The 27,031-nt window shown below is 38.9% G+C and overlaps 1 protein-coding gene across 1 annotated transcript in view; it reads right to left on the reverse strand.

Moving 5' to 3' along the window:
• The window catches only part of LOC5575911 (WD repeat-containing protein 48 homolog), a 57,283-nt gene that overhangs the window by 14,292 nt on the left and 15,960 nt on the right, over nt 1–27,031 (reverse strand). The window contains exon 3 of the mRNA XM_021840350.1: nt 4,623–5,512. Within this exon, the coding sequence (XP_021696042.1) occupies nt 4,623–5,512 (890 nt within the window). The remainder of the gene's footprint in view (nt 1–4,622; nt 5,513–27,031) is intronic.

The raw sequence follows: 27,031 nt of genomic DNA on the forward strand, positions 1-27,031 counted from the left end.
TCCTTTATTCATCATCTTCAGCTTCCAATCAAAGTGGTGTTTCCTGTAAATTCAAGGCAAAAATTTATTTACATTTACATTTATATAATTCAATTTATTTCATAAATTCTCTACTAACCTTTGTTTCACATATAAACTTACTTTTCCATAATTTCAACTCACTTTAAATTAAAACATGTTCTAATCATCACAATGAAAGATTGAAAGCCAAATTCCGCCATCACGAAGGTACAAATAAAATACGAAAACAGTCTGAATTTTCACATCGGCAAATCACATAACATTCATTGGATTTCATACATGACTTTTGTTCATATAGAATCCACAGTGTTGGTAAATGAATTGTATTAAATATCATAATGTGTTTTGTGTGTTATTTATATAAATATCAATGGATGCACATAACTTGAATCTGATTTCAATTATTGTTAGGGTATGTGAGGGTTTTAATACTTTCTATGATATTTCTTGGTTCAGTGTAAAAATATGCACAACCAGGAAGCAAACACCCTGTATATATATATATATATATATATATATATATATATATATATATATATATTTTCTTTTTTTTAGGAAATACGGCAGGTATCACATTATCAAAATGAAATTCCCTGATATTTCCAGTTTTTTTCCAGGTTCTTTCAAATAATTCCAGGTGCAAGAAATACTCTTATTTTATATGGCTTAAACAAACTAATGGCAAATTTTAAAGTGTTTATAATTTAATAGCTATTTACTCTACTCTTTACATTTTTTAAAGCAATCTGGAAATATTACAATACCGTCGGACGGGGCTACTTTTGATTCCAGGGGCTACTTTGGACACTCACCTTTTGTATTTATTACCAGCGTAAATATTAATCTGAGCAATTTTGTGTCTTCAGCACTTTTATTAACCAATGCATGCTCTACCACTAGGCATGATGTTTTATTGGAACAACATCAACAATAACAGGATAAACAAGAAAACATTTCAAAAAAGCTCGAATAAATATTCACAAGGTATAAAACATTGGCTATACAAACATTGTTTGAATTTTACCCATGTCGTGGAAACTTATTGGAAGCATCACAAAACTATCGAATCGTCATGTTTCATGAAAATCTTGTGATTTGTTTTGCTTAAAATTGTTGTTTTATTAAAATAATTGATCAAAGGTCTTATTTAGGCGACTTTTATTTTATTATAATGTTTTGTTTTGTGTATTTTACAACATCAAAAAATAAAATAAATGTTTGTTAAAGTGAATAGACATAAAACACACATATTTCAATACGTACCAATGCCAAATTCACAACATAATCTCTAAAAAACTATTTTACGTCATATTTTACATGAATTTGTAGTACAGAACAGTTGCATCCTTCAAATGCTTAAATTAAACTACTATTAAGCCAGCTCTAAACTGCTAAGAAGCTAAAATCATATTACAAAAGCAAACTTACTTCTTTACGATCTTGCTAAACTTTGCTTCATAGATTGCGTTTTTAATGAAAATTACTTACTGGTATTAAATTAGTTACCGGTATTAATGTGATCCTACAACATATCGTTCATATGACAGTAAGAATAGAAAAAAAGAGTTTTTGTACATAACTCATTTACTCGCAGTACCTAGTAGTTACGTCGTTCGTTTATGTCAACTTGAAAATCGAGCATTCGTAACTGATAGTTCCATTTAGGAGGAAGTTGAAAATTTAAGTTTCATACTGCAAACTGAGAATAGCGAATGGCATGTTTCGTTGAAATTTGTTATATATGTGTAATTGATTCTAGCTTTGCAATTTTCTACATTAAGTTTATCAATGAAAAAAGTTCAATAACATCACAGTGGACGACAATCTATTGAATCAGTTTGAAAGTTATAAGGAAAAATCATTTCATTAGCAAATTGTGAAAATGTCCAAAGTAGCCCCTTTTTTGTATTGAAGGACACACTTTTTTCGCTATTTAAGCATTTTTGTTATTTCTTGATGGATTTGCCTCATATTTTGCACATTTGTTACGTACATATACAACTTAAATATATTCAAAAATTATCAACATCTATCCATAATTCTAAGAGTTACAAATCCTCAAAGTTAAAGAATGTGGAAATAATGTCAAAAGAAGCCCCGTTTGACGGTATCCAATATACTAATAATAAGGTGCTAAGTATATCTAAGCTTAAATATTATTCAGTTGAATTGTATTTGATCATGATGATGTTTTCTATTTCGTTTGTAAATTATCTGTTTGTCATTGTGAACTGCGTTGTCGGGCAAAAAGAGGATTATTCATTAATTTCCATGGGTCATTTGAACACCTGATATGCAAAATTAATTCTTTTTTATTAGTGACAATATTTTAACATAAAAATTCCGTTTACCGATGTTTCGCGAGTTCTTAATTGAATAATTGTTACAAAATTTTACATCAATAATTGTTTAATACCAGATTGTTTTTGCAAAATTGGATTTTTATATCAAATATTTTCCAATAATTTTAAAAATGATTACAGTAATCAGTAGCAAAGAGTTTGATTCCTCATAGAATCAGATCAGACATTTTTCTGAGAATATTTCTAAAATTATTTCCAATTTTTCGTGACATTACGACAAATAAAACATTTTGTATAACTGTATGCAATTTCAATGCAACTTCAAAGATTTCTTTAAGTTAGATAGATGGACAGAATTCCTCCAAGATTATTTTTTTATATTTAAAAATACAATCTGGGTTTTTCCAAAGAATACCACAAAAATTACCTCATAGGCTAAGAGATTCTATCAGGAATTTCTTCATATATTATTTCAGATATTCTTTAATAAAGCCCTTAGTCTCCCAAGATTTTAACCGGCAATTCTCCCATCGGTTTTTCTTGAACATCCTCCAAGACTCCCGTTTAAAAACTGTTGGAATATTCAATCAGAAACTTTTCCAGATGCCAATAGGAATCTCTCAGGATTTCTTACAAAAATGTTCTTCAGAATTTCTTTAAGATTTTAGCTAGGATTTTTGTTAACGTCACCTTCAGGAATTACTTCAGAGGTTGCTCATAAGATTTCTTTGGGAATTCCTCCAGTAATTCTAAGATTCCTCAAGGAAGTTTTCAAAAAAAAAAAAATTCAAGCATTCATCCAGGAGTTTTTCTACAAAAAATGAATGAATTTTTGCACAAAACTATGGAATTGAAAATTGAAAAAACTCATGACGTATTCCTAAAGCAAATGGTAAACTTGTGTATGTTATTGTGTCAATCTTGATGAATGAGGATTTCTAGAAGAACTCACTCTTGATGAAATTTTAGAAGATTTACCAGATTTTTGCTAAGATAATAAAAAAAAAACAAATCAATTGAATCTCTTGATAACATATTGCAGAATTTTGTGAAGGAACTTCTTGAAAAACATCAGGCGAAATACCTAAAAAATTGTGTAGGAATGATCGATGGATTTATTGGCATAATTGCTGTAGTGTTATCTGGTGTGGTACATTTAATCACCTTTTGGAGATTCCAACAGATTTGTTGACTAATGTTTGAAAGAACTGCAGTTATCCTGTTTTCCAAGAAAATTTGTAGAGCAACTCAATCATTTACTCGGATAACACCTTGTGGAATTTTTGAAGTAATTCTTTACAGTAATTGTGAATGAAATGCTCAAGTGAAAAATACTGGAAGTAGTAGTGCTGAAGCAAATTCTGGAGAAATACTTTAAGCATCCTTTGAAAAATTGCTAGAAGAATTGATAGAGGAATCTCTTGAAGAATTTCTGAAGAGAACCCTGTACTAGTACCTGAAAGTATTCCAGATGAAATCTCTGAAAAAATCACTAGGATAATTCATGAAGATTTTCTCGAGAAATATGAGATGAAATTTTGCACTTCAAGCAAAATAAGGAAGAAAGGGACTTTAGAGACCCTTTCGAATAAAATAAAGACTGCAGAGACCTTTCATCACAAATAAAGACTTGCATTAATATAGAGAACAAGTTTCCAAAAACAAACCTGCTACCAGTCCTACAAATGAGAATCCTTTACTGATCAAATATAAAGATATTAAAAAAAAATAAATCATGTTTTGGTAAGTCGATAAAATTTCTTAATCAAAAAGATCCTCACTGAACAGTTGAAGTAGTGGTTTGAAAGCGGCGCAGCCGAATTTTTTTCAATTCCAGATAACTTTCCAGCAAATGGTAGTTAGCTCTGGGTTTTGATGCCAAAATTCTTTGTCGCGAACATAATTTATCATAAATTACAGACTCAAAATAATTTCCCTGATTGTGATCGTAATTTCCTGAGAATTCCAGGTTTTTTCCAGGTTGAATAAAATTCCCTGATAATTCCAGGTTTTCCAGGTTTTTCCAGGTAGTAGACACCCTGTCAATGTATTTTCAAGATTTTTTCCAGGATTTTATCAGAAACTAATTCAGGTATTTTCCCAAAGTTTTCTTCGGGTACCCGAAGATTTCTTCAGAAATTCATGTCTTGATTCTTTACCGGCCTTCTCAAGGAACACTCCAAGAATTCGTTCTAGATATCAAGAAAAAGTCGAATTATGCCTGCGCAAAGCTTTGGATTGCAAAAGGTGGAACAACCATTTCGACATATTAGCCTAGATGTTATTTCAAATACTCACCCCTGTTTTGAGATCCACCGTGAACCAGTTGGGAACGTACACTTTCTGGCTACGCTTCTTGATTTCCTCTTCGTAGTCCACCTTTCCAAGATCTTCCACTTTCTTCACCTTCAAAACGTCGTAGATTGCCACATTCATTTCGCTGTCCTTCGTCAGCATAAACCGCTTGTCGTTCAGTACGTGATACTTTTTAATCGCAGCTCCACCCTTAATGCATGCAACTTCGAAGCCTTTCCCCTGCCCGGCACTAGTTCCCGCTGCTGCACCTGCTCCAGCTGTCGTCGATGATGCCGAATTCGTCGTTACCAGGATTCCATCACCTACAGCAGCTCCCACGCCGCTGCTACTGTTAATACTACTGCTACTGCTGTAATTGTAATTACTTAGCTTCTCCGAAGGGTTCAACTTCCAACATCGGATATCGCTGTTCCATGTGGTCGCCCACACTCCCGTTTGGTCGTAGTTATAACATAAACTCAGTACAGGCGCACGTTCTTCACAGATCAGTACACTGTTCGTTGGATTGCGCAGGTCAGTCATAATGATTTTCTTGTCCCTGCTTCCCGAAATGACATGCGAGAAGTTGTCCGTCATCAGCAGAGCCCAAACTCCCTCCGAATGGACACTTATAGTCTGGACACACCGTTGCTGTCCGATGCTCCACTGTTTTATCTTCCCATCCGAGCTGCCCGAGATTACATGCTGGCCATCTTCGGACACGACCAACGCCTTCACGTTCTCCGCGTGACCTTTCAGTTTGGCAATCTTGTTGCACGTCCGGGGATCCCAGATTCGGAGGGTATTCTCGGTGGAACCGCATACGATAACCGTACCGGATGGATTCATGGCTAAGCTGTAGATCGAGTCCTTGGAACCAGTTATGCTCGATGCTGAAAAGGGAAATACGATCGTTAGAGAATCAACCAAATTGTTATCACCTGACATTTATTTTTACACAAAAATTTTCAGAAATTTCAAAATAATTGTGAACGTATCTCGATATGATTTCTGATACCCTCAAGTGGCCTTTTAAGAAATGGCAAAAAAAATGTTGTACGCAACTCGGTTTTACAGCACTCGTCGTAATCATCCAACTTGTTGCGTAAACTACTGTAACGCAATGACTCCATTTATATAACATTCTATTTACGATCCCCGACCCATTACGTAAAGAGAGTTTTAGGTATAGTAGCGTTGGAGTGCTCAAGGATTTCCTGGAGCAAATTCTATATAAATTCCTCTGAGAGTCCTTTGAAAAATCGCTGGAAGAATTTCTGGGAGAATCAGATCTCTGAATAAATCACTAGGATAATGGTCCTCCGGAAATCTAGGGGGTTGGTGTCAGGCCCTGCAAGCCAACCGTAAAAACACATCAGCACAGGAACGTCAACGAGAGAATACGGACCGGAACAATCGGCAAAGACCACAGCGACGAAAAAGGACTAGCGATTGGAAACTCGGTACGTGGAACTGCAAATCTCTCAACTTCACAGTCGAGGATGGAGAGAAGCGGCCATGAACCGAGTGAATTGGCGAGGCTTTATCAAGATAATTGATGTAAAGCCAAATAAGTAAGTAAGTAAGTAGGATAATTCCTGAGGAATCTGAGAAGACATTGTTGAAGAATCAGTTATGCATAATTATACATTTTTTTCGAGACTGTAAATTGACTGCACGAAAATTTTACACACTGATTTTTCAAATATTCAAAAAGCTAGTATTATTCTTAATCTATGGAAAGATGGAAGAATGTGTATGGAAAAACTTTGCCGAGGACATTATGGGGCTCTGCACAAAAATCAGTCCCTCTCTTTTACTCTCCCATTAAATTAGTGAACAACAAGGCCAGTAAACGTCAAAATCCCATTCAAAATCATAACAGTGCAGAGCCCCATAGCCCTAATTTGATTTATTAAAAAAAAACTGGTCTAATGGCATAATGGCGTTTGGTATAAAGACATTTGGAATAACAGTTGTTTGGCATAACAGTTGTTTGACATAATTTAAAAAGGAACATTTTGCAGTGGTAGGGGGCGATCCCCAGTACCGGACACTTTAGCGATCTTGTCACCCAATTATGATGAATTTATCTATTATCATTTTTGTAGCGTACAAAAAAACTCAAATTAAATTGGCCAATTATAAAAGGTGACTCCCAATACCGAACACGATCTGGAAATGGCTCGATCTCTGTAAATTTATACTTTGGTCCGCGTTCAGTTAAAAAACCTTAAATGGTATCCATGGGTCGTTTGGATACTTGAGATACCTCAATTTGTCTACCTCGGATCATTGATAACGTCGGATAACAACTGCAGCAGAGAAATTCGAAGACGTATTATACTTATATATTATATTATAATAATTGCCGGAAGTCAAGCTACGACGGACTCCACAAGACCTTGCGGTCTGGTAAACTTCACTTCCGTACTAAGTACAAGACGCTGATAAGACCGGTAGTCCTCTACGGGCATGAGACATGGACAATGCTCGAAGAGGACCTGCAAGCGCTAGGAGTTTTTGAACGACGTGTGCTTAGGACGATCTTCGGCGGAGTATGTGAGAACGGCGTATGGAGGAGAAGGATGAACCACGAGCTTGCGCAACTCTACGGTGAACCCAGTATCCAGAAGGTCGCCAAAGCTGGAAGGGTACGATGGGCGGGACACGTTGTGAGAATGCCGGACAACAATCCCGCAAAAATGGTGTTCACCTCAAATCCAGCCGGTACAAGACGAAGCGGAACGCAACGAGCTAGGTGGTTTGACCAAGTGGAGCAGGATCTTGGAAGTGTGGGGCGATCGAAAAATTGGAGGTTAGCAACCATGGACCGAGTTAGTTGGCGTAACATTGTGGCGCAGGTCATGTCTTTAATGACGTAGAGCCAGCAAAAGTAAAGTAATGTAAGTGTCTTTTTAGGCCATAAATTCCTGTCTAAAGCTGTACGTATAAACACATCCCCGAGTTGACATTCTATTTCTACATATCTTTCAAAATATTCTCATGTTGCCGATAGGTCCTTTCTACCATCGACAGTTTATTTTCTTCAAATGTGTTTAGACGTGTTAGTTGCTCCCAAACTGGAGTGCTTTCGTAGCAGTGTTTAACTACCTGTCTACCGATTACCTTGATCCTCCTGAAACGGAGCGGATGTTGGGCCGATATGGCTTGGAGCGTATTTAGTGGAGTCGTTTTTGTGCAGCCAGTTATTCGTCTTAGACACGCGTTGTTTATCTTTTCTAATTTGTCCAGATTGTTAGGATTAGCTGACCCATAGATGCTAGCACCATATTCTAGGAATCCTCTGAAAAGTGCGTTGTACACCAGCCCTAGAATTTCGGGGTGACTTCCGTGCTTGAGTCCTGATTACCTTCACCATGTTTAGCCTATCCGTTAATCTGTGGGTAAGTTCACGGATATGTGGCCCATACCTTAGATTTTTGTCTAGCAATAAACCTAGGTACATGTGCATCCTAACAGTTTCGATTTTGTTATTCTCAATGGAAATGTTGAGATCTTTGGGACTGAATTATCGCCATTGTTTTTTGAGCATTTACCGTAAAATATAGATCTCTGGCCTTTTCCACAAAGATGTTCATGAAACGTTGTCCTCTTGCCTCTACTTCCTCGATGCTACGTCCTTCAATAATCATGGCAAAATCATCTGCATATTGCACTAACACCACGCCTTCTACTTATATGCTGTGTAGAGCTGCAGTGTATATGTTGAACATTGTGGGCGAGAGAACATCTCCTTGCGATAGTCCTTGACTCACATAGCGAATCATAGTGTCATTACCTACACGTAAATGTACAGGTCTATTAACCAAAAAAGCAATCATCCAGCAGGAGAATTCCGGAGGGATTCCGCTAGACAACAGTGTTTGTTCCAGTACTTCTACCTTCACAGCGTTGAACGCATTGGACAAATCGATGAACACAACTGCTGCAATGTGGTTCATTCGTCTAATCTGCATAATCTTATTAGTCACAAACTCCAAGCAACTTACCGTGGACATTCGCTTACGGAAACCAAACGACAAGTCTGGCAGAAACGCTTGCTTCTCCAAATGATATTGTAGCTTATCTATCTCTTCAGGCCGCAATTAATCAGCGAAATTGGCCGGGTTCCTTCTACGGTTTCCGGATTCTTACCGGCCTTAGGGATAGCAACAATTTTTGTGGTTCTTATTTCCTCAGCTAGTGAACACGTTCGCCACATGTGATTCATATCCCGAATGATGCTATCTCGAACTTCGGGGCTCAAGCTTCTCAACAGACTGTAGGAAATCCCATCAGGACCGGGTGACGAAATCTTTTTGGACACAAGAGATGTTTCCCAGAACGAAGGCGTTATGATATCATATGTTGGTAGGTACATGGTCTATAATTAAGATAGTCTTCCTGCGGGGAATGCTTGTCTAGGAAAACCCGAGCCATCGGTGGGTAGTCATGAACTATCACATTATTGACCTTCTGCTTCCTACCATTCAAACATCTCAGTTCCTGCCAAACTTCTTTGGTCGGGGGTCAAAGCTCCTCACAAATTCTTCAAATCGTTGTTTTGATGCTTCCTTTTTCTTCACTAGTACCAAGTCTATAGTAGATGGCGTTTTTCCCAACTCTGCCGGAACGAATGTTGGTTGGCCGTCGTTTATCAGGATAACATTTCCTCGTTTATAAGTTCAAATAAAGCTGTTCCTTTATTATCCGAGTGTCTGGGATCCCAGGAAGTGTGGTGACAATTAGAGTCACCTCCCACCAACACTTTAGGATAATGTGCTAATTTACAAAAAATATATTTTAAGCTTATCTTTTAGGTCAAGGTGAAACACATTTGGAGCGACGTATATTGAAACCATTACAATATCCATGTTCACTATTTTTCGCGCAATAACCTGAATCTTCGGATAACTCGCAATCTCTCCTTCACACGTCCTAATGTTTCTGTCGATAATCAAACCGGCACCACCGTATCCATCATCCCTGGAGTCAAGATATGTGAAGTACCCTGGCACTTTATATTTAAGCTTTTCGTATTATTTTTTTGTCCAACTCTCTTTTATTAGTGTTCTAGCTAGTTCATCTTTATGTTTTTCAAGGCTCTGTATATTTAATTGTAGAAATTTCAAGAAATGTTTTGTCATTTCTCGCATAATTTGGGATAACGCCCTAAAAGCCATTGGTAACCGCGTGTGTAGCTCGGTGTTTCTGAGCAAATGAATTAATAAACATCCAAACCCACATCACTGGCAGGTAGAGAATGATCCTTTCTTCACCATAGCGTTGTTAAATTACGTGTAAATCCATTCAAATGCTCAAAAACAACGAGCTACACACATGGTTACCAATGGCTTTTAGGGCGAGATCAGAAATTATGCGAGATTTCTACTTACATTTTGTCGTTGACATCCATAGACTAATCATACCTTTCAGACCGCTCCGCTCGTAGATGCTGTATTGCCATCCCCATCGTTGCCAATTTGCTGCTGCTGATTTTTGTGCTTCTGCTGTAGCTCGAACTTCTCAAAATCATCGACTCGGTATTTGTTGAAGAGCGCCACTCCATTACGTTGTTCTTCACCATCATCCATCTTCTTCTTTTTATCCGCATAAACCGTCACCTGTTCTGTAATGTTGACTTGCTCGATGGGACGCTTTGCCTTCTGTGGCTTGTACTGGTGCGCGTTGACTCCGCTTGTCATTTTGGCATAGCTTTCGGGAATCGTCGGAAATTCGTCAGCGTTCTCCAGGATTTTATACCGGTTCTGCGTAAACGTAGGATTTTGTTCTCTTGCTTCCATATATGTGAGTGTTGTCTTCGCCATTATGCTCTTGATGTTTTTCTGGCGTATCCGTTCTGGGCAGTTTTGGTCGGTTGTTCTGTGCTCATCGTTGTTTCTGCAGTAGAGACAATTCGATCTGTTTTGGCATTGGCCGGTATCGAGCCCTTCGTGCTGCAGTGAACAGTTTTCACATCTCTTTTTCGACCGACAACTCTCCGTCTTATGGTTGTATCGCAGGCAATTCAGACACAGTACGGGTTTGTTGATGAACGGTCTGATCGAGTTTATGCAGCAAAACAGCCGAATAGGTCGGAAGTTTGCTGGCGCGGAACACAATACTGATTCTGTTTGTCGGGATTTTATTACCTGCTTCGTATCGGTGCAATCTGTTGATCTCTAGGATGGGGAAATTGCTGCTGATGTTTTGCTTGATCTCTTCCAGGTCCATGTCGGTAGGGACTCCAGCCACAACTCCAGACACCGACACGAAGCTGCGCGGGATGTACGCCTTGTAGTTGTTGTTGTTCTTCAGCATGGGATCCGATTGAAGGCTGTTCGCAGTCTGATAATCCTTCAGGAAGACAAGGATTTTGTTTCGATTCAGCGCGCGCATGTTGTAGATGCTGTTCTTGTAGTCGTTCTGCTTGCTGACCAGTCTTCCGAGGGTAAGTTTGTTGATCCTTAGTTCTCCCTTGTTGTCGTCTGCGAGTTGAACGATCACCCTGTACGGGAACACATCCTGTTGGTGATACTCGTAGATGGTGTAGACTTTCTGTTGCTGTTCCGCATTTCGACTTTTGTCAGGAGGCTCCGTCATCCTACGAGGTTAGGTCCCCGCTTCTCCTATTTCACACTTTTCGGCACTAGAAACTCAATCACACAATGTAGTTTTTTCTCACTTCCAACAAAAAATGTATTTCACGTTGAATTGAGAAACTTCGGAGGTATTAAATTCGCTTTTTCACAATCGTTTCGTGGATTTTTCGAGAAATCAAAATGGCGTCCGAGACACGTTTTTCTTCACTCCGAAAAAAAATACAGGTCCGTCACGATCGAGATCTACCAAACGAATGTATATATGGAACAATGCACGAGTTGATAAATTTGACGTTTGAGCGGTGCCGAATTCACTGGTTTCCATGGTCACATAAATAACACGGCACCGCTCAAACGTCAAATAGTGAACCCGTGCATAGGTCCATGGAGCAATGCACGAGTTCACTATTTGACGTTTGAGCGGTGCCGTGTTATTTATGTGACCATGGTAACAAGTGAATTCGGCACCGCTCAAACGTCAAATAGTGAACCCGTGCATAGGTCCATGGAGCAATGCACGAGTTCACTATTTGACGTTTGAGCGGTGCCGTGTTATTTATGTGACCATGGTAACAAGTGAATTCGGCACCGCTCAAAAGTCAAATTAGTGAACTCGTGCATCGGTCCATAGCAAACTTAAGAGAGCTTATGCCAAATAAAAGAAGCTGCTGCAAGAAATCCAGGATCCGCACGCTGATTCGGCACTAGTCACTAGGAAAGGAATGAGCAAATTAGAAGCACATTAGAAAACCGATCCCCCGAAAGAGTTAATAAGGGGCACACCGTATATTTTACCAACGACGGATGCAGAGTGGTTGATGTGGACGGTGCCATCATAACAACTGGTGTCCATGACAACAACATTTTCAAGCTGGAACAGCATCGACAGGACACGAACAGCGCGGTAGCTGTTAGTCTGGAGTTCTGGCATCGAAGGTTGGGCCATTTGAACATCAAGAGCATTCGGCGGCTAGCCGATGGTTTGATCGATGGCGTAAAACTAAGGCCGCACGGGACGTTATCACAATCACCCTATCCATTTCAAGAAGCAAATTCTAAGAACCACTCCATATATCGATGCGAAAATGTATCACTAATAGTCTATGTATGTAGTGCACAACCCGATAAATTTTCAGCTTCATCGGTTCACTAAAACTCGAGATTTGCTTCCACAAAGTTTTGATGATAATTGTTAGAGTGAGACGAAAGATAGGGAAAACAACACGGTTTCCCGTGTCACCTTAAGGTGAAGATGAATCGAAGCCAAAGTTCAAATTTTCAAGAACACGGATCTGGAGAACCAAACATCTATTTGACAGGGTGGCCAGTGAAAAGTCAGTTTTAAATTCCCGGTTTTCTCCCGATTTTTTCCCGGTATTTCAAAAATATTCCCGGTTTAATGATATGATAAGAAACATTCTTACGATTTTTTTTACCATTTCAAACGACTTTTAACTTTTTAATAATTTTTTTGGTCATAAACCAAAGCATTTCTATTAGGGGTATACGGAAATCAGATTTTTTGCTGCGCATTCTAATTTGTTGGGCTTATACTGATTCTGCTAAATTCCAGTTTGTTCTATGAAGCAATATTTTACGACGGTAAGTAATCGTTGAATTTGTTATGGAAAATTTCAGTGTTAAAAAAATTTGACCCTTGTTTATACGATGGGATCGAGCCAATATTTGAATGAATCACAGTTTAAATTTTGAACGGTCACAGATTTTATAGACATAAAAATGAATTTATCAATTGTTCAACATTTCGTTCCATGGTCATCAGCATAGAATTTTTTGTTATATTTTATCCCCACAACATTTTCTCAGGCCAATTGTTTCTGATAAAAAAATAATTCTAATCATAATTCTGAAATGAATTAGAATTTTATACTATTTTTACCAAGCCCAAACAAGAAGCGAATGGCAAATCTTCAATGAATATCATATGTTGTAAACGCATTTTTTATATTAGTGAATTGCAAGCTTGCTTAGAGAAATTTATAACAGATTTTGAATGTTAATGCCCGCGAACAGATTTTGAATGTTGATGTCAAGGGTGAAGGGGCCCGCAAGTAGTAAATTCCTGATGACACTTTTTTATTTCTTCCACGCTTAAACGAAGAAATTCGCAATTCGCAAAAAAATTAGCTCTTCTGGACCAACACATCCCTCATAACACGTATTGTATGAAATTCTTTCAAATTTCGTGTGAGCTGAAACATTTTAAGGACACTCATCCACACCTACAGTGTAATGAAATTTTTGCGCAGGCATCTCAATGTGTCATAAAATTTGTGAAATTGAAACATGAATCAGCACAAAATCGATATATTAGCATGTGTGATAATTACTCATACTCACAGATGTGTTGGTCCAGCAGAGCTCGGTTTTGTGTAACATGTTTTAAAAGAGTCCGTTCTTACAAATTATTATTATTTCTACATGTCCAACAATCGAATTCACTTTAACAGGAATCAACGAGGTATGGGCTGTATTTATCAGCTCAAGAATAGCTCGAGTTCTGTTTAACCATCTGTGGTAACCGCGTGTTCATAGATCGAGCGTGTATACCAGACTGAATGCTGCTGTACAGAGCATGTGCTAGGTATGGCACTATTCGGTGTGTACTGTATGAAGGGTATAATGTATATGACTGTGAATGAGTAGAGCGCTCATCACCACATCCCCTTTTCTTTAATCTTAATTGGTCCATTGGCTTAAATTGTTTGAATTACAAGATAATGTTAACTCTAAGACATTACACAAATTAGTTATAGTCAACCAACGATTTAGTACAAATTATTATATTGAAGTTACAGTACATATTCGTTCATCATTAGACGTTAGGCTCCGTGAAGTTCTTCGAATCAGCAAATATTCACCTCTAAAATATTCAAATGATTGTGACCATTTATTTAATTATTATTATTTTTATACTCTCGACTATTATAAGATGCACATGTACCAGCTACCTCTCCCTTTTTTCCACCAAACATCATTTTGCTATAATATTGTGCTTCTTTCATATGTACTGCATCCAATTAACTAGTAGCAAAAATAGCATCCATTATGTCTAGAAAGTCAAAAATATCAATGAAATAAATCTCAAGCACATCGGAGGCGCATTAATTTCCATTGCATTGTGATCCTTCTGTACCGTCCATTGGAATTATTCCTGCAATTTATAATTTAGTTATTCCACTATCCTTGTTCTTACCAATATCTTTTCTATATCGTATATATAATTTTTTTGAATAATTTTTAAACTGCAAAGCAAAAACTTATTTCATTTGTTGGTGATATTTTCTTCCCTTATACTGCAATAACGTTCTAGTTTACCACAATAAAACCACTAAATAAATAAACTAGTATTTTTTTTTTCTTTTTCTGGCTCATTGCATTCTTATATAAGTTAAAACAATTCATTTTGGGAGTGTAAACTTATGGCCTGTTACTTCTGTATTTGTTTAATTACTCTGACCGCTTTTTTATGTATTCAGTTTCATGATTATGGTTAAGTATTCTGCGTTAATTTTTAATAGCAGATGAGCAGAAACACACATTTACAATACTCGACGCGAGACTGGACACAACACTTATTGTTCTTACAAACATAAAAAGGATTTAAAATTTACCTTTTCCGTCGACCGGTTTCGGGCTCGATGTCTACAGGACGATGTCCAACCTGTCATACAATTGTCAAAATAAGCACCCTGGAACCTGGTTTGTTCAGAGTTACTAACTCTGGATAGATGTTTATTTGCTATGATTTAAGGTATATTAACAACATTTTTTTTTTTCCTAACTTCAATTAAAGATCTGATCATAAGCAGGTGATTATAATGAGCAACCAGTCGTTGTTTATATGATTAATTGGTGGATTATTTCGGCTGCCCATGAGATTTATCAAGTCGTACTGCCGTCGGGAATCGAGAGCGATGCTAATTTACACATACCTACACACTCCCAAAAAATCATGTGATTTTACGTATTTTTGAATGCACATAAAAGAAGCGAACCAAATGACGTAAATTTGTATTATATTTCTAATACGTAAGTGTCTGATTTGGTGAATGTCGATCACTGTGCTATCGTTTTCGTGTCCTTTGTTATGTAAAATTACATTTTTTGTTCAATACATCTTCAAAAACACGTTTTTATGTCGTTCCATCACTTACATCATGCGCCATTCAGTCATAACGTGAATTACGTCCACAGATATTTTCCTTATTGTTAAGAGTATAGAGAAATGTTACGTTTGTCAGTCTTCGTGAAGTACATACAATTCCATTTCATTCATTTCAAACCTTCTTTCTATTTCTGGGCTTATGTTCTTACTGGGACAGAGCCTGGTACTTAGTTTAGTGTTCTCATGCGTACTTTCTATGTTATTTACTCAGGACTACGCGTTGATCGCTACCGCACATATTGTATTGTTTTAAACACCAAGATGGTCATAACTTACTGACCAGCAGTGCAAACGCCACGTGCAGCAATTTTTTTTTATAATTGTTGTTTTTTTTTTAGTTGTACGCTAAATATTTGAATGAATATTTGTTTTACAATTTCTCCGAAAACTTCAGGTTCAGGCTGTTCCGTAAAGCTTTCATTGCGCCTGTAATATTTATAACTCGTTGATTTTATTGAATCTAAGAAGTATTGTTTAACCGATTGCTTTAACAGAAGAAAATTCAGTAACCAATTAAATCAAAGTGTCTTGTTAGACACCAGAATATGCTTTATACAACACGATAACTATCTATGCATTTTTTCCCATTTAATTGCCAATTTTTTTTCACTATTCAAATATGCGTTGAATAACCTCGTCGAATGGATTGTGTTATTATTATTTGTACAGAAATTGGGCCTTCTTGCTTCCGCATTGCTTTCTGTAAATCTACAATAATTAAAAAGTGTTTCTCGAACTTTCAATAAAATTTATTATAACAAATGAAACATGCTTCATAGACCTTGTTACTCCTGAACAATCCCTGGACTGAGTGGCGTGGCCAGAGGGGCACGATCACACGCTATCCCCTAGCTTCTGGTCTAAGCCACGGAAGCTGTCTGGGGTGGGCTACACCCGCCTCTTTTCTCGGGGTCGGCTAATTGACAATAGGGGGTACTGGGGAAAGCTGATCAGGTCGCAAAATCACTTAACACGGTCTTTTCACTTTTTAACGTTTATTCTACTCACGCTGTGTTGGGTGTATGTGTGTGGGAGTGTGTTACGTTGGGCCGGCCTTGACTGGAACTGATGGGATGAACGGGCAATGCTGTTAGGGTACCGTCGACGGGGGAGGGCACAACCATGTGGTTCTCTTGGGGCACAAGGCGATGAATCTCCTCTTCAGGAACTAGCACGCAGAACTTGATGATGGCTCCCGGTGAATATTTTAGCGGAACACTGTTGTCCGTGATGTGGACAATGAGAGTAGCCTACGGTTGATTTCCGCGCTGGGGCTTAGTGGTTAGGCCAAAACGTGGCACAAACCAAATGGGTCCTGTTGTAGGGGCAGAGGGTCTTAGAGGGGCCATGTGGGAGATTTCACTGTTGTATGGTTGGTTACCTGAATCTTCTTGATAACAAGTGCAGAACTTGGAAGATGCCTTAGCTTATTTTTAAGCTTAACCGAACTTATCACTTGTTAGGGATAACTGAGGGATAACTTTAGGATTTTGAGATGTTGACTGCTTGAGCTCACGTTTGATAAAGAATTGCTTCCTAGCTTTTTGATCTCCATGAACCCACTCTAGACCCCTTCATACACCCACTACTATACCCAAATCTTATATCCAGTTTCAATGTATTTTGTATGTGGTGTATAAATGTAAGTGTTATACAAAATTCGTTTCCTGTTCTTCAAAACGACCGTTTAATTGCAGAGTACTAGAAGCCTCCTATTCATTGATTGAATCCATTCAGAGTCTTGAGAAAATATATAATTAACTACATATAATACGGTATTGTGAAATTCTTATTGGATTTATGCTTATGGCTACTATTGGACATCACAAACAATAAGTTTGGTTCGTAATGTGCTAAAATACAACTATTGCTCATATCGTTCATTGCGAACAGTAGTATAGTGAGTTACCCTACCACTCACTCTCCTTGCTTCGTTAGGCCATATAGGGTAAACTACCTAAATGGTAACACTACCCCATACTCCCTCCAAATAAATTAATAATTTTGATATTAATTTATTAAATCCGTATTCTCATATATCTAGTGCCACCCAGGTTTGAGACGCAACTTTGTATGCTTCCGGAATTTTTCGCAATAGGGAATATTTATGCATTGATCAACCAAATAATTCATTTCATTTCACAAATGAAAGACTATTAAACGACCGCATACTCGAATCTGCTTTAAATAGGTCTATAATCTCTCCCAGCTATCTAAACACTCTCAATGTTCAGAGGGAGAATCAATCCTTCTCTTTGATAATCTAATGTGAATTCCATCTGACGAAGTTAGTCTTCAAATGTGGCATGACATGGTAAGTAGCTGGTGTAGAAACGCGCTTAATATTGAAAATATACGAACTATCGACACAGTGATCATTTGAAATCTACTGGACAACGCTGAGGATATCTTATTGGATTGTTGGACGATCATGCTCAGTAATAACGCAGAAGAAACGTTTCAAAAGGTCTGCTATGCATCTTTGGGATTTTTCCACTTATTAGTCTTGTGTTCTTGAATCGGTCATATCCTCAAAAGTGCTATTATTACTAAAACAGGAACGCTACTACCTATTATGATGAGTGACTACGAACCAGTACAAATACAGGACAATACATTTGACTCCATCAGTTTCACGAAGACTAGAACTTTGACCTTGACTCAGACTTTGACTTTGACGAAGACTAACTAGACCTACATTCTACTATGATACTATAAATATTCAAACATATTACCAACTACAAACTATATTCTAATCGTTTGGAACACCAGGTTTCAAATCCGAAGCGGAGAAAACACCTAAGTTCTTTCCTGCTTCGTCCATTAGCTCATAAGAATTGGTCCCTCTTTTGGACACAATGGTGCATGGAATATATACCGGCCCCAATTTCGCATTGAATGAGTCTCCCGCTGACGATTGGGTAAAACTTCGTCGGTAGACTTTCTGACCTATGCTGTAAGTTGGAGCAGGTTGTCGAAACCGAAAATTGTAACTTTTTGCGCTTTTCTCATGAGCTTTCTGCAAATTTTTGACTACCATTTCTTGGATGGTTTTGTCAATATTCAGTTTTTTCTCCAATCTCTCGGTCTTTGAGAGTTCGCTAGTTACTACATCTAAACGATGATCGTCGCCACTAGCTACTATTTCATGACCGAAAAGTATTCTGTAAGGGGAAAACCCTGTGGACGAATGAATGGTGTTATTTATAGTGAATTCGACATCTGAGATCTTCGTATCCCATGTTCTCTGGTCTGAGCGCACATATGTTCGAATGCATGTTTCGATGCTTCTATTTAGCCGTTCTACAGGGTTGGCCTGACTGTGGTGTCTGGCATTGGTCCAGTGGACAACCCTGTAGCGATCGAGAAATTCCTTGAATTTCTTGCTTACGAAGGTGCTCGCATTATCGCTAATTAGTATTTCTGGTACGGAATAGCGGCGAAACCATAGCTCTTCCAATGTTTTAATGACTAGATCAGTGGAAATTTTTCTCATGGGTACCAAAATCGTCCATTTTGAATACATGTCTAGCATAACAAAAAGATGACAGTTTCCTGCACGACTTCGTGGCAACGACTGTATAAAGTCCAAAGCAACAATTTGGAATGGTTTGGAGGTGAGCCTTTGCTTACCCATCTCTGGGTGTTGGGAAGTGGCCGAAGGTTTGCACTCCTTACAAATCGAACACCGCTCTACGAACTTACGAACGGTGGTAGCCATTCTTGGCCAATAAAGTTTTTGCCTCATTCTTTCCACCAACTTCTCATATCCGATATGAAGATTTCGTTCATGTTCCTCGCGCATCAATCTCTCTCGATTGGATTCGGGGATACATTGCTTCCACTCGTATTTGTAGTCAAGAGTGTCAGTTTTGTTGGGAACGTACTTATACAACTTATCGTTGTCTATGCGATAATCTGGGTGATCGTCTGGAGACTCTCGCACAGCATTTAGAGTTGAGAGGTACCATGTGTCTTTTTGAGTATTAGGATCCACATCAACAAGCTCAACTGCACGAGAGAGTGCATCTGGAATCACATTGTCTCTCCCACGCCTGTGTCGAATCTCCATGTCGAAGCCTTGCAGATCAATACTCCAACGACATAATCTCGAGGATGATCTCCATTTCCCATGCATTATGTGGGTTAATGCTGAGGCATCTGTGACGACGATAAAATGAGTACCCTCAATGTATGGTCTAAATTTGTCTATTGCTGAGAGGACGGCCAGGCCTTCCTTCTCAGACGCTGCATAGCTTTGTTGAGCGGGTGATAACTTCTGAGAGAAGTATGCTACCACCCGTTCACCATCCTCATGTTCTTGAGTGAGGATAGCTGCAATTGCACTATCGGAAGCATCCGTTTGAATGACAAATGGCATGTTGAAATTGGGGTTCGACAAAACTGGGGCAGAAATCAAACGTTCTTTGATGTTATTAAATGCCTGTTCTGCTACGTCTGACCACTTGATTGATTTTGGTTTATTTCGTAGGAGATTGGTGAGTGGTGCAGTCAGCTCACTAAAATTGGAAATAAATCTCCTATAATAATTGGCCATGCCTAAAAAACGTCGTAATGACCGAATAGATTTAGGTCGCTCGTAATTTATAATGGCCTCTACTCTCTCGGGATTGGGACTCAATCCCTCTCGTGAGATAATGTATCCAAGGTAGGGGAGTTCCTTGACACAAAACCTTGATTTGTCTAGGTTAATAGAGAGGTTCGCATTTCGTAGTCGTTTCGCAACTTCCCGAAGGCTTTCGACGTGAGCGTCAAATGTATTACTCACGACGACAATGTCGTCGAGATAGACGAATACATTGGGCTCTAACTCACCGAAACCCAACACTTCATCCATCAGTCTAGCGAGTGTTGCAGGGCTGTTAACAAGCCCGAAGGGCAGTCGGGTAAATTGAAAAAGCCCTCTACCCAACACCGAGAAGGCCGTATACCTGCGCGAATTGGGATCAAGTGGTATTTGCAGGAAAGCCTTAGATAGGTCGATCGTTGTCAAATATCTACATGGTCCCAATCTGCTAAGTATACGGTCCTGGTGAGGTAGAGGGTAAGCATCACGCTTAGTCCGATCATTCAATCGTCGTGCATCTAAGCACAAGCGCACTTCGCCTGTTGGCTTCAAAACTGGCACTGTGCTTAGCGACCAGTCACTCCTACTACGTTCTATTACCTGTTGTGCCAACATTTTATCTAATTCCCTGTTAATTTTAGACTGGAGCTCTGGCGACGTAGGGTACGGGTTGATTCTTACAGGAGGAGAGTTATTGTATTCCTCCTTTATTTCTATTTTGTGAGATATCATGTGAGTGATATTGAGCTTTTCCCCTTCCACTGCACCCTTGAACATTCCCTTCACCTCCTCCAACTTATCCAACTGCTCTGGGGATAAAGAATCCTCACTTATTTCGTCAACTTCGATATCGCTATCAAGAGAGTTCTCCTCGTAACTCATTCTCCGATTTTGAACAGTTGGTTCAAGATTGAAGACTCGCCAAAAATCCTCGTATCCCAAAATCAGTCTGTGTCTAACTTCGGGTGCAATTAGAGCAGTGACAATATGAGTTTCTTCATTAAACGTAATTGGCAAGTTCACATAGCCTTGGATTTTGATGGGAGTTCCAGAAGCTGTTTTCGCTGTGGTTGATGTCTGAAATACTTTCAGTCTCAGATTTTTAATTAGGTATTCAGATCCCTTGCCAAGAATCGTCCTTTGGGCACCACTATCCAACAGTCCAACTAACTTTTTGTTGAGAATTTCAACTTCTACAAAGGGACGTGCATCTCCTTCTAGGTGGATTAGTAGTTCGTCAATGGAATCAGATTCGTAATCATCATCATCCATGGATTCGAACCCATGTTCTTTTAAATCGCTGAATGTGGGAGTTTGTGGAGAGTAGATTTCAGCTTCCTCCCTTAAGCTGAACTCTCTGAGTTTTTTGGACAAGCCGGACAAGTTTTTGTGAGAACGTCTAGAAAGCCACAAATTCGACAAAACTTTCTCTTGGGTTCTTCACATTCAGGGTAGTGATGTCCCCTTTGTCGGCAATTGTAGCACATGCCGATTGGTGGGCGCTTATATTGGCTAGCCAACTCACGCAATGTGCCTTGTGAAGTACCCTCCATGGCCTGTGGCGGTTCCGACGGTTTAGCATGGCTCCTTCCTTCTACCTGTTTCTCCTGTTTGGGATTTTGTTCTGTTGGTTTTGTCTTATTTTTTTGTTTGGTCATCTTTGGTTTACTGCCAGTTGAAATTTCATTCAACTGACTAGATCGAAGCTTATTGGTATTGTCGAGCGATTTTTGGAACATGCTCCAATTATTTTCGTCGACAATTCTACCATATCTTTTCAATTTGGAAATGGATCTGATTCCAGCACCAGTCATGGCGTTTTTGTAATCAAATCGCATATTCCTCCAAATTATCTCAAATCTTCTTCTTTCTGGCAATGGGCGAGTCATTGACTGAAAAATTTTCAACATGTCGTGGAGATAGTCAACAAATTTCTCTCCACGAGCTTGCCGACGATTTGTTGCCTGTATCTCGAGCTGAAAGTCGAGATCTGGCGGAAGGAACTCTCGTTTTAATTCGGACTTCAGTTCATTCCAGTTCCTGAAATCTCGATTTTCCATGCCCTCAATGAACCAGTCTTTGGCTCTGCCCACAAAGAGATGAATCGCCCCCCTAAAGAGCTCCCGATCGGAGATGCTCTCTGCCCTTCGTCTCATCTTCACTTCTTTTAAAAATTCTGCCAATTTTCTACCCCCGTCCTTTCCATCATATTTTATTCTCCATTCCGATATCGGGATGCGTTTCAAGGGTCTCTGAGGTTCTCTCCTAGCTCTATGCCTAAACTCTCTGACTTGGCCCTGAATTCTCCGAGATTCTTCTGAATCTGCAGAGCTGGTTTGGCTGAACCGAAAGGACAAAGAACTCTCGAATGATTTGTCTGAGAACTCTGATGAGTCACTCATTTTCCTTGATGGTTTTCTGAACTTACGAGATGGTGAAACCCGTCCCTCTCTGTTGCTTTTTCTAAATTTGGATTTGAGCTGGGGCCGTTCGTCGGCACTGCCAGACGGAGTTTCAAACTGATCATCTGAGTCAGATTTTAGCAATCCCTGTTTTGTTCTAAAATCTACCTTATTCTTGTCCGATATTTCTCGTTCCTTTCGCACTCGATTAAAATCGCTTTCCTGCTTGGGAATCACTGTCGGCTCAATTCTAATTTTCTCATTTAAATCTACCAACAGCTTTTCCAATCTTTTCTTTCTCTCTATGCCGTCTGCAGCCTGTTTCATTCGTTTTTCTTCTACCTCTATTTCCCTTTTCCTCCTATCTTCCTCTTGTTTTGTCGTAGCAATCACGAAATCCTTGAAGTGTTTAACCAAATCTCCCAAATTTTCCTCCTTCCCTTTCTCATAATCTCACAACCTATCTAAAATTTCTTTCGACCTCTGTACTGATTTTTCCATAATCATACGCTTAGTTTCCAATGTGGGCATTACTCCACCGCTTGCCTCTTCTTCTGTCACCCTAAGATCTTTTCCGCAAGCGGTTTCGTTCAACATTTCTAACTCGCTACGCACATCTTCAATCGCGAGACTCAAATCCTGCTCAAGCTTTTCTGGTGCTTTGTGGCTCTCGCCAGCAACAGAAGCACAGTTGGGAAAGTATTTATCAACTATGTCTGACACTTTCCTACCTAACTGCGTTACCTCGCCCTGATGTTTACGAGCCTGTGGTGCACGAAAAAGCGAAAAAATTCTTACTCTGTAGTGGATTAGGCGGGTTCTCAGTTTTTCTCTCTGCCGTACATCACACTTAGGATTGGCTAGCAATCCCTCAATAATCAAGAGCTTCGAGTTGATGATCGACATCTCCTCAATTGCATCTCTCCAAGTCACTGAGTGAACAACAGAGTCTTTCTCACGTTCATCGCGCATGCGATCTTTTAACTTTCTTCTCTTTTTACTCTCATGCTCGTCCAAATCAAATAGAATATTCCGTATCAGCAACTCATGCTCTACTTCATCCACCGAAAGGTGGGATACATCTATGTTCTTATACATACTTTGCAAATCCATTTTAAATAAATATTGCACTAGAATTCAAATGAAAAATAAACTAATAAACTAAGATTACTTTTAGTACAAAATACAAATGTGTTTCGATATTATGGAAGAATCAAGACCCATTTAAAAATAAAAATAAAACTAAACCGTAATCTATCGTATCGAACTACTCCCGATATTTAGTTGACCATTAACGATAAATCTTCTCTTTTGAGAGGGTACGCGCACTAGTAAGCAACGCTAGAATCACAAGAATGTGGTGAGGTAGCATGCATTGCATTAACCACGTTGATAATTCACCTTCTATGGCACCAAACAAAGCAATTTGAGTTAACCCTAACCTTGATCCCTGGAATCACTCTGCTTTACTATGCTTTTGCGCTCTGATCAGTATTGTCGTTTTAAGATGGGCGCCAATTGTTACTCCTGAACAATCCCTGGACTGAGTGGCGTGGCCAGAGGGGCACGATCACACGCTATCCCCTAGCTTCTGGTCTAAGCCACGGAAGCTGTCTGGGGTGGGCTACACCCGCCTCTTTTCTCGGGGTCGGCTAATTGACAATAGGGGGTACTGGGGAAAGCTGATCAGGTCGCAAAATCACTTAACACGGTCTTTTCACTTTTTAACGTTTATTCTACTCACGCTGTGTTGGGTGTATGTGTGTGGGAGTGTGTTACGTTGGGCCGGCCTTGACTGGAACTGATGGGATGAACGGGCAATGCTGTTAGGGTACCGTCGACGGGGGAGGGCACAACCATGTGGTTCTCTTGGGGCACAAGGCGATGAATCTCCTCTTCAGGAACTAGCACGCAGAACTTGATGATGGCTCCCGGTGAATATTTTAGCGGAACACTGTTGTCCGTGATGTGGACAATGAGAGTAGCCTACGGTTGATTTCCGCGCTGGGGCTTAGTGGTTAGGCCAAAACGTGGCACAAACCAAATGGGTCCTGTTGTAGGGGCAGAGGGTCTTAGAGGGGCCATGTGGGAGATTTCACTGTTGTATGGTTGGTTACCTGAATCTTCTTGATAACAAGTGCAGAACTTGGAAGATGCCTTAGCTTATTTTTAAGCTTAACCGAACTTATCACTTGTTAGGGATAACTGAGGGATAACTTTAGGATTTTGAGATGTTGACTGCTTGAGCTCACGTTTGATAAAGAATTGCTTCCTAGCTTTTTGATCTCCATGAACCCACTCTAGACCCCTTCATACACCCACTACTATACCCAAATCTTATATCCAGTTTCAATGTATTTTGTATGTGGTGTATAAATGTAAGTGTTATACAAAATTCGTTTCCTGTTCTTCAAAACGACCGTTTAATTGCAGAGTACTAGAAGCCTCCTATTCATTGATTGAATCCATTCAGAGTCTTGAGAAAATATATAATTAACTACATATAATACGGTATTGTGAAATTCTTATTGGATTTATGCTTATGGCTACTATTGGACATCACAAACAATAAGTTTGGTTCGTAATGTGCTAAAATACAACTATTGCTCATATCGTTCATTGCGAACAGTAGTATAGTGAGTTACCCTACCACTCACTCTCCTTGCTTCGTTAGGCCATATAGGGTAAACTACCTAAATGGTAACAACCTTAACTGTTTAATGCGCGTGTAAGGAATTGATTAACATTTTATTACAATCCTCATAAATATTATAACAGAGTTTTTCGTGCTCTTTTGATGAATGTTATCACAGGTTCCTTTTTTTTAACTTGTGAATTAAATTTTACCATGGCTATATTAGTGATATTACCTGCAACGATTCTTGTGTGTTCTCAATAAATAACATCTACTTATGCCTTGCCAAACAGTGCTGCAATGTCTCCATAGATTAAAGGATTGCCGGTTCAACCTAAAATCATTTTTTTTTTTTTCTAGAAATTTAATCATTCTCAGGTAACCAACAAGCACATAGAGTCTTATATATCGCCAAACTGGGCACATAGTACCATCACCGAACCATATCACCTACCGCAATGCATTTGGAGCGTTAAACGTTTGGTTGTTACTTAGGCTGTTTTCTTATTAAATTCAGTTACAACTGATTCTGGTGTCCAGTCAATTCAATTCCTGTTTTTTTAAGTGAATTTAATCACCGTGCATTTTTTCACTCTCAGTGAATCAGTTCTTTTCACTCTCAGTGAATCAGTTCACAACTGCTTTTGATGTCTAGTGAATTCAATCACTGTTTCCGAACTCAGTGAATTTAATCACAGTGCATTTTGGCACTCTCAGTGAATTGAATCACAGCGCTTCCTTTACGCTCTCAGTGAATTTAATCACAGCGCTTACTGTGCGCTCTCAGTGAATCACCACTGCTACTGGTGTCTTTCGATTTCAATCGATTATGTATGGCTCAGTGAATTTAATCACAGTGCATTTACACACTCTCAGTGAATTTAATCACAGCGCTTCCTTTGCGCTCTCAGTGAATTTAATCACAGCGCTTTATTAGCGCTCTCAGTCAATTTAATCACAACTATTCCTGATGTCCATCGATTTCAATCGCTTTTTTTTAAGTCTCAGTGAGTTATCACATTACTTTTATGCACTACCAGTGAATCTAATCACAGCACTTACTCTGCTCGCTCAGGGAATTTAATCACAGTCCAACACAACAATCAGTTTTGTGTTCTCTCGGTGACTCCAGCACAAGATTTCATTGATTATGCTTACAACATCAGTTTACATAATTCGATTGAGCTCATGGACTTTATTGCCATCATTATTTTAATTATTCTATTTAGTTCAAAATCCAATCCATCATTTTATGTGTCTGTGTGTGTGTGTGTTTTTTTTAAGATCTTTCATCTCTTGTCTTCGAATCATTCTATTTCTTATATTAGTTATGCACAGAACTATAGATTTTCGATCAATACATTTTCCCTATCGTAAAACATATTTACAAATGAATCAAATTTGTTTGAACCTCAAGATTCAATCATTGGTCATTTGGCTTTTTATTTTCAGTCGTATCCCCACTGTCATCTAATTTGAATTCACGCCATATTTTGTTTCTGTGTCACATCTCTGCCTTTACAGAAGATCGTTTTTCCTATCTTAAGCTCATACTGCATAGTTTTGTAAGTTTTCAGAACTGTGACTTTTAATTATTACACTTGTTTCTCAACGGACATCTATCAGCACCTCAAATACGTACAGTCTCAAAAACAAGCATACCAACTGCCCCCTTTGAAGCAGCACACATCACTTCGTCATAATCCTTCATAAGCAACATTCGTTGTAATACCTTCCCATTGACCTTCTTCGCAGTGTTCAAAATAAATTTATTGTGCTCTGCAAGAGAAATCCACGGAATGCGTTTATCTGGAAATCTCGATATACCGTCGCAGTGGTGATAAAAATCATTAAATGTTTCAGATTTTGCAACTTTGGAACATTTGCGTCCTTGAAGAACGGAACAATCCAAGCCTACTTGGAATTTGACGTTGCGTTTGAATTGCGCGCATATTATCTGCGAGTTACCGCCGCCGCTGGATGTGGATTTAAA

The sequence above is a fragment of the Aedes aegypti genome, chromosome 2, assembly GCF_002204515.2.
Source record: "Aedes aegypti strain LVP_AGWG chromosome 2, AaegL5.0 Primary Assembly, whole genome shotgun sequence".
Taxonomy (NCBI): Eukaryota; Metazoa; Arthropoda; class Insecta; order Diptera; family Culicidae; genus Aedes; species Aedes aegypti.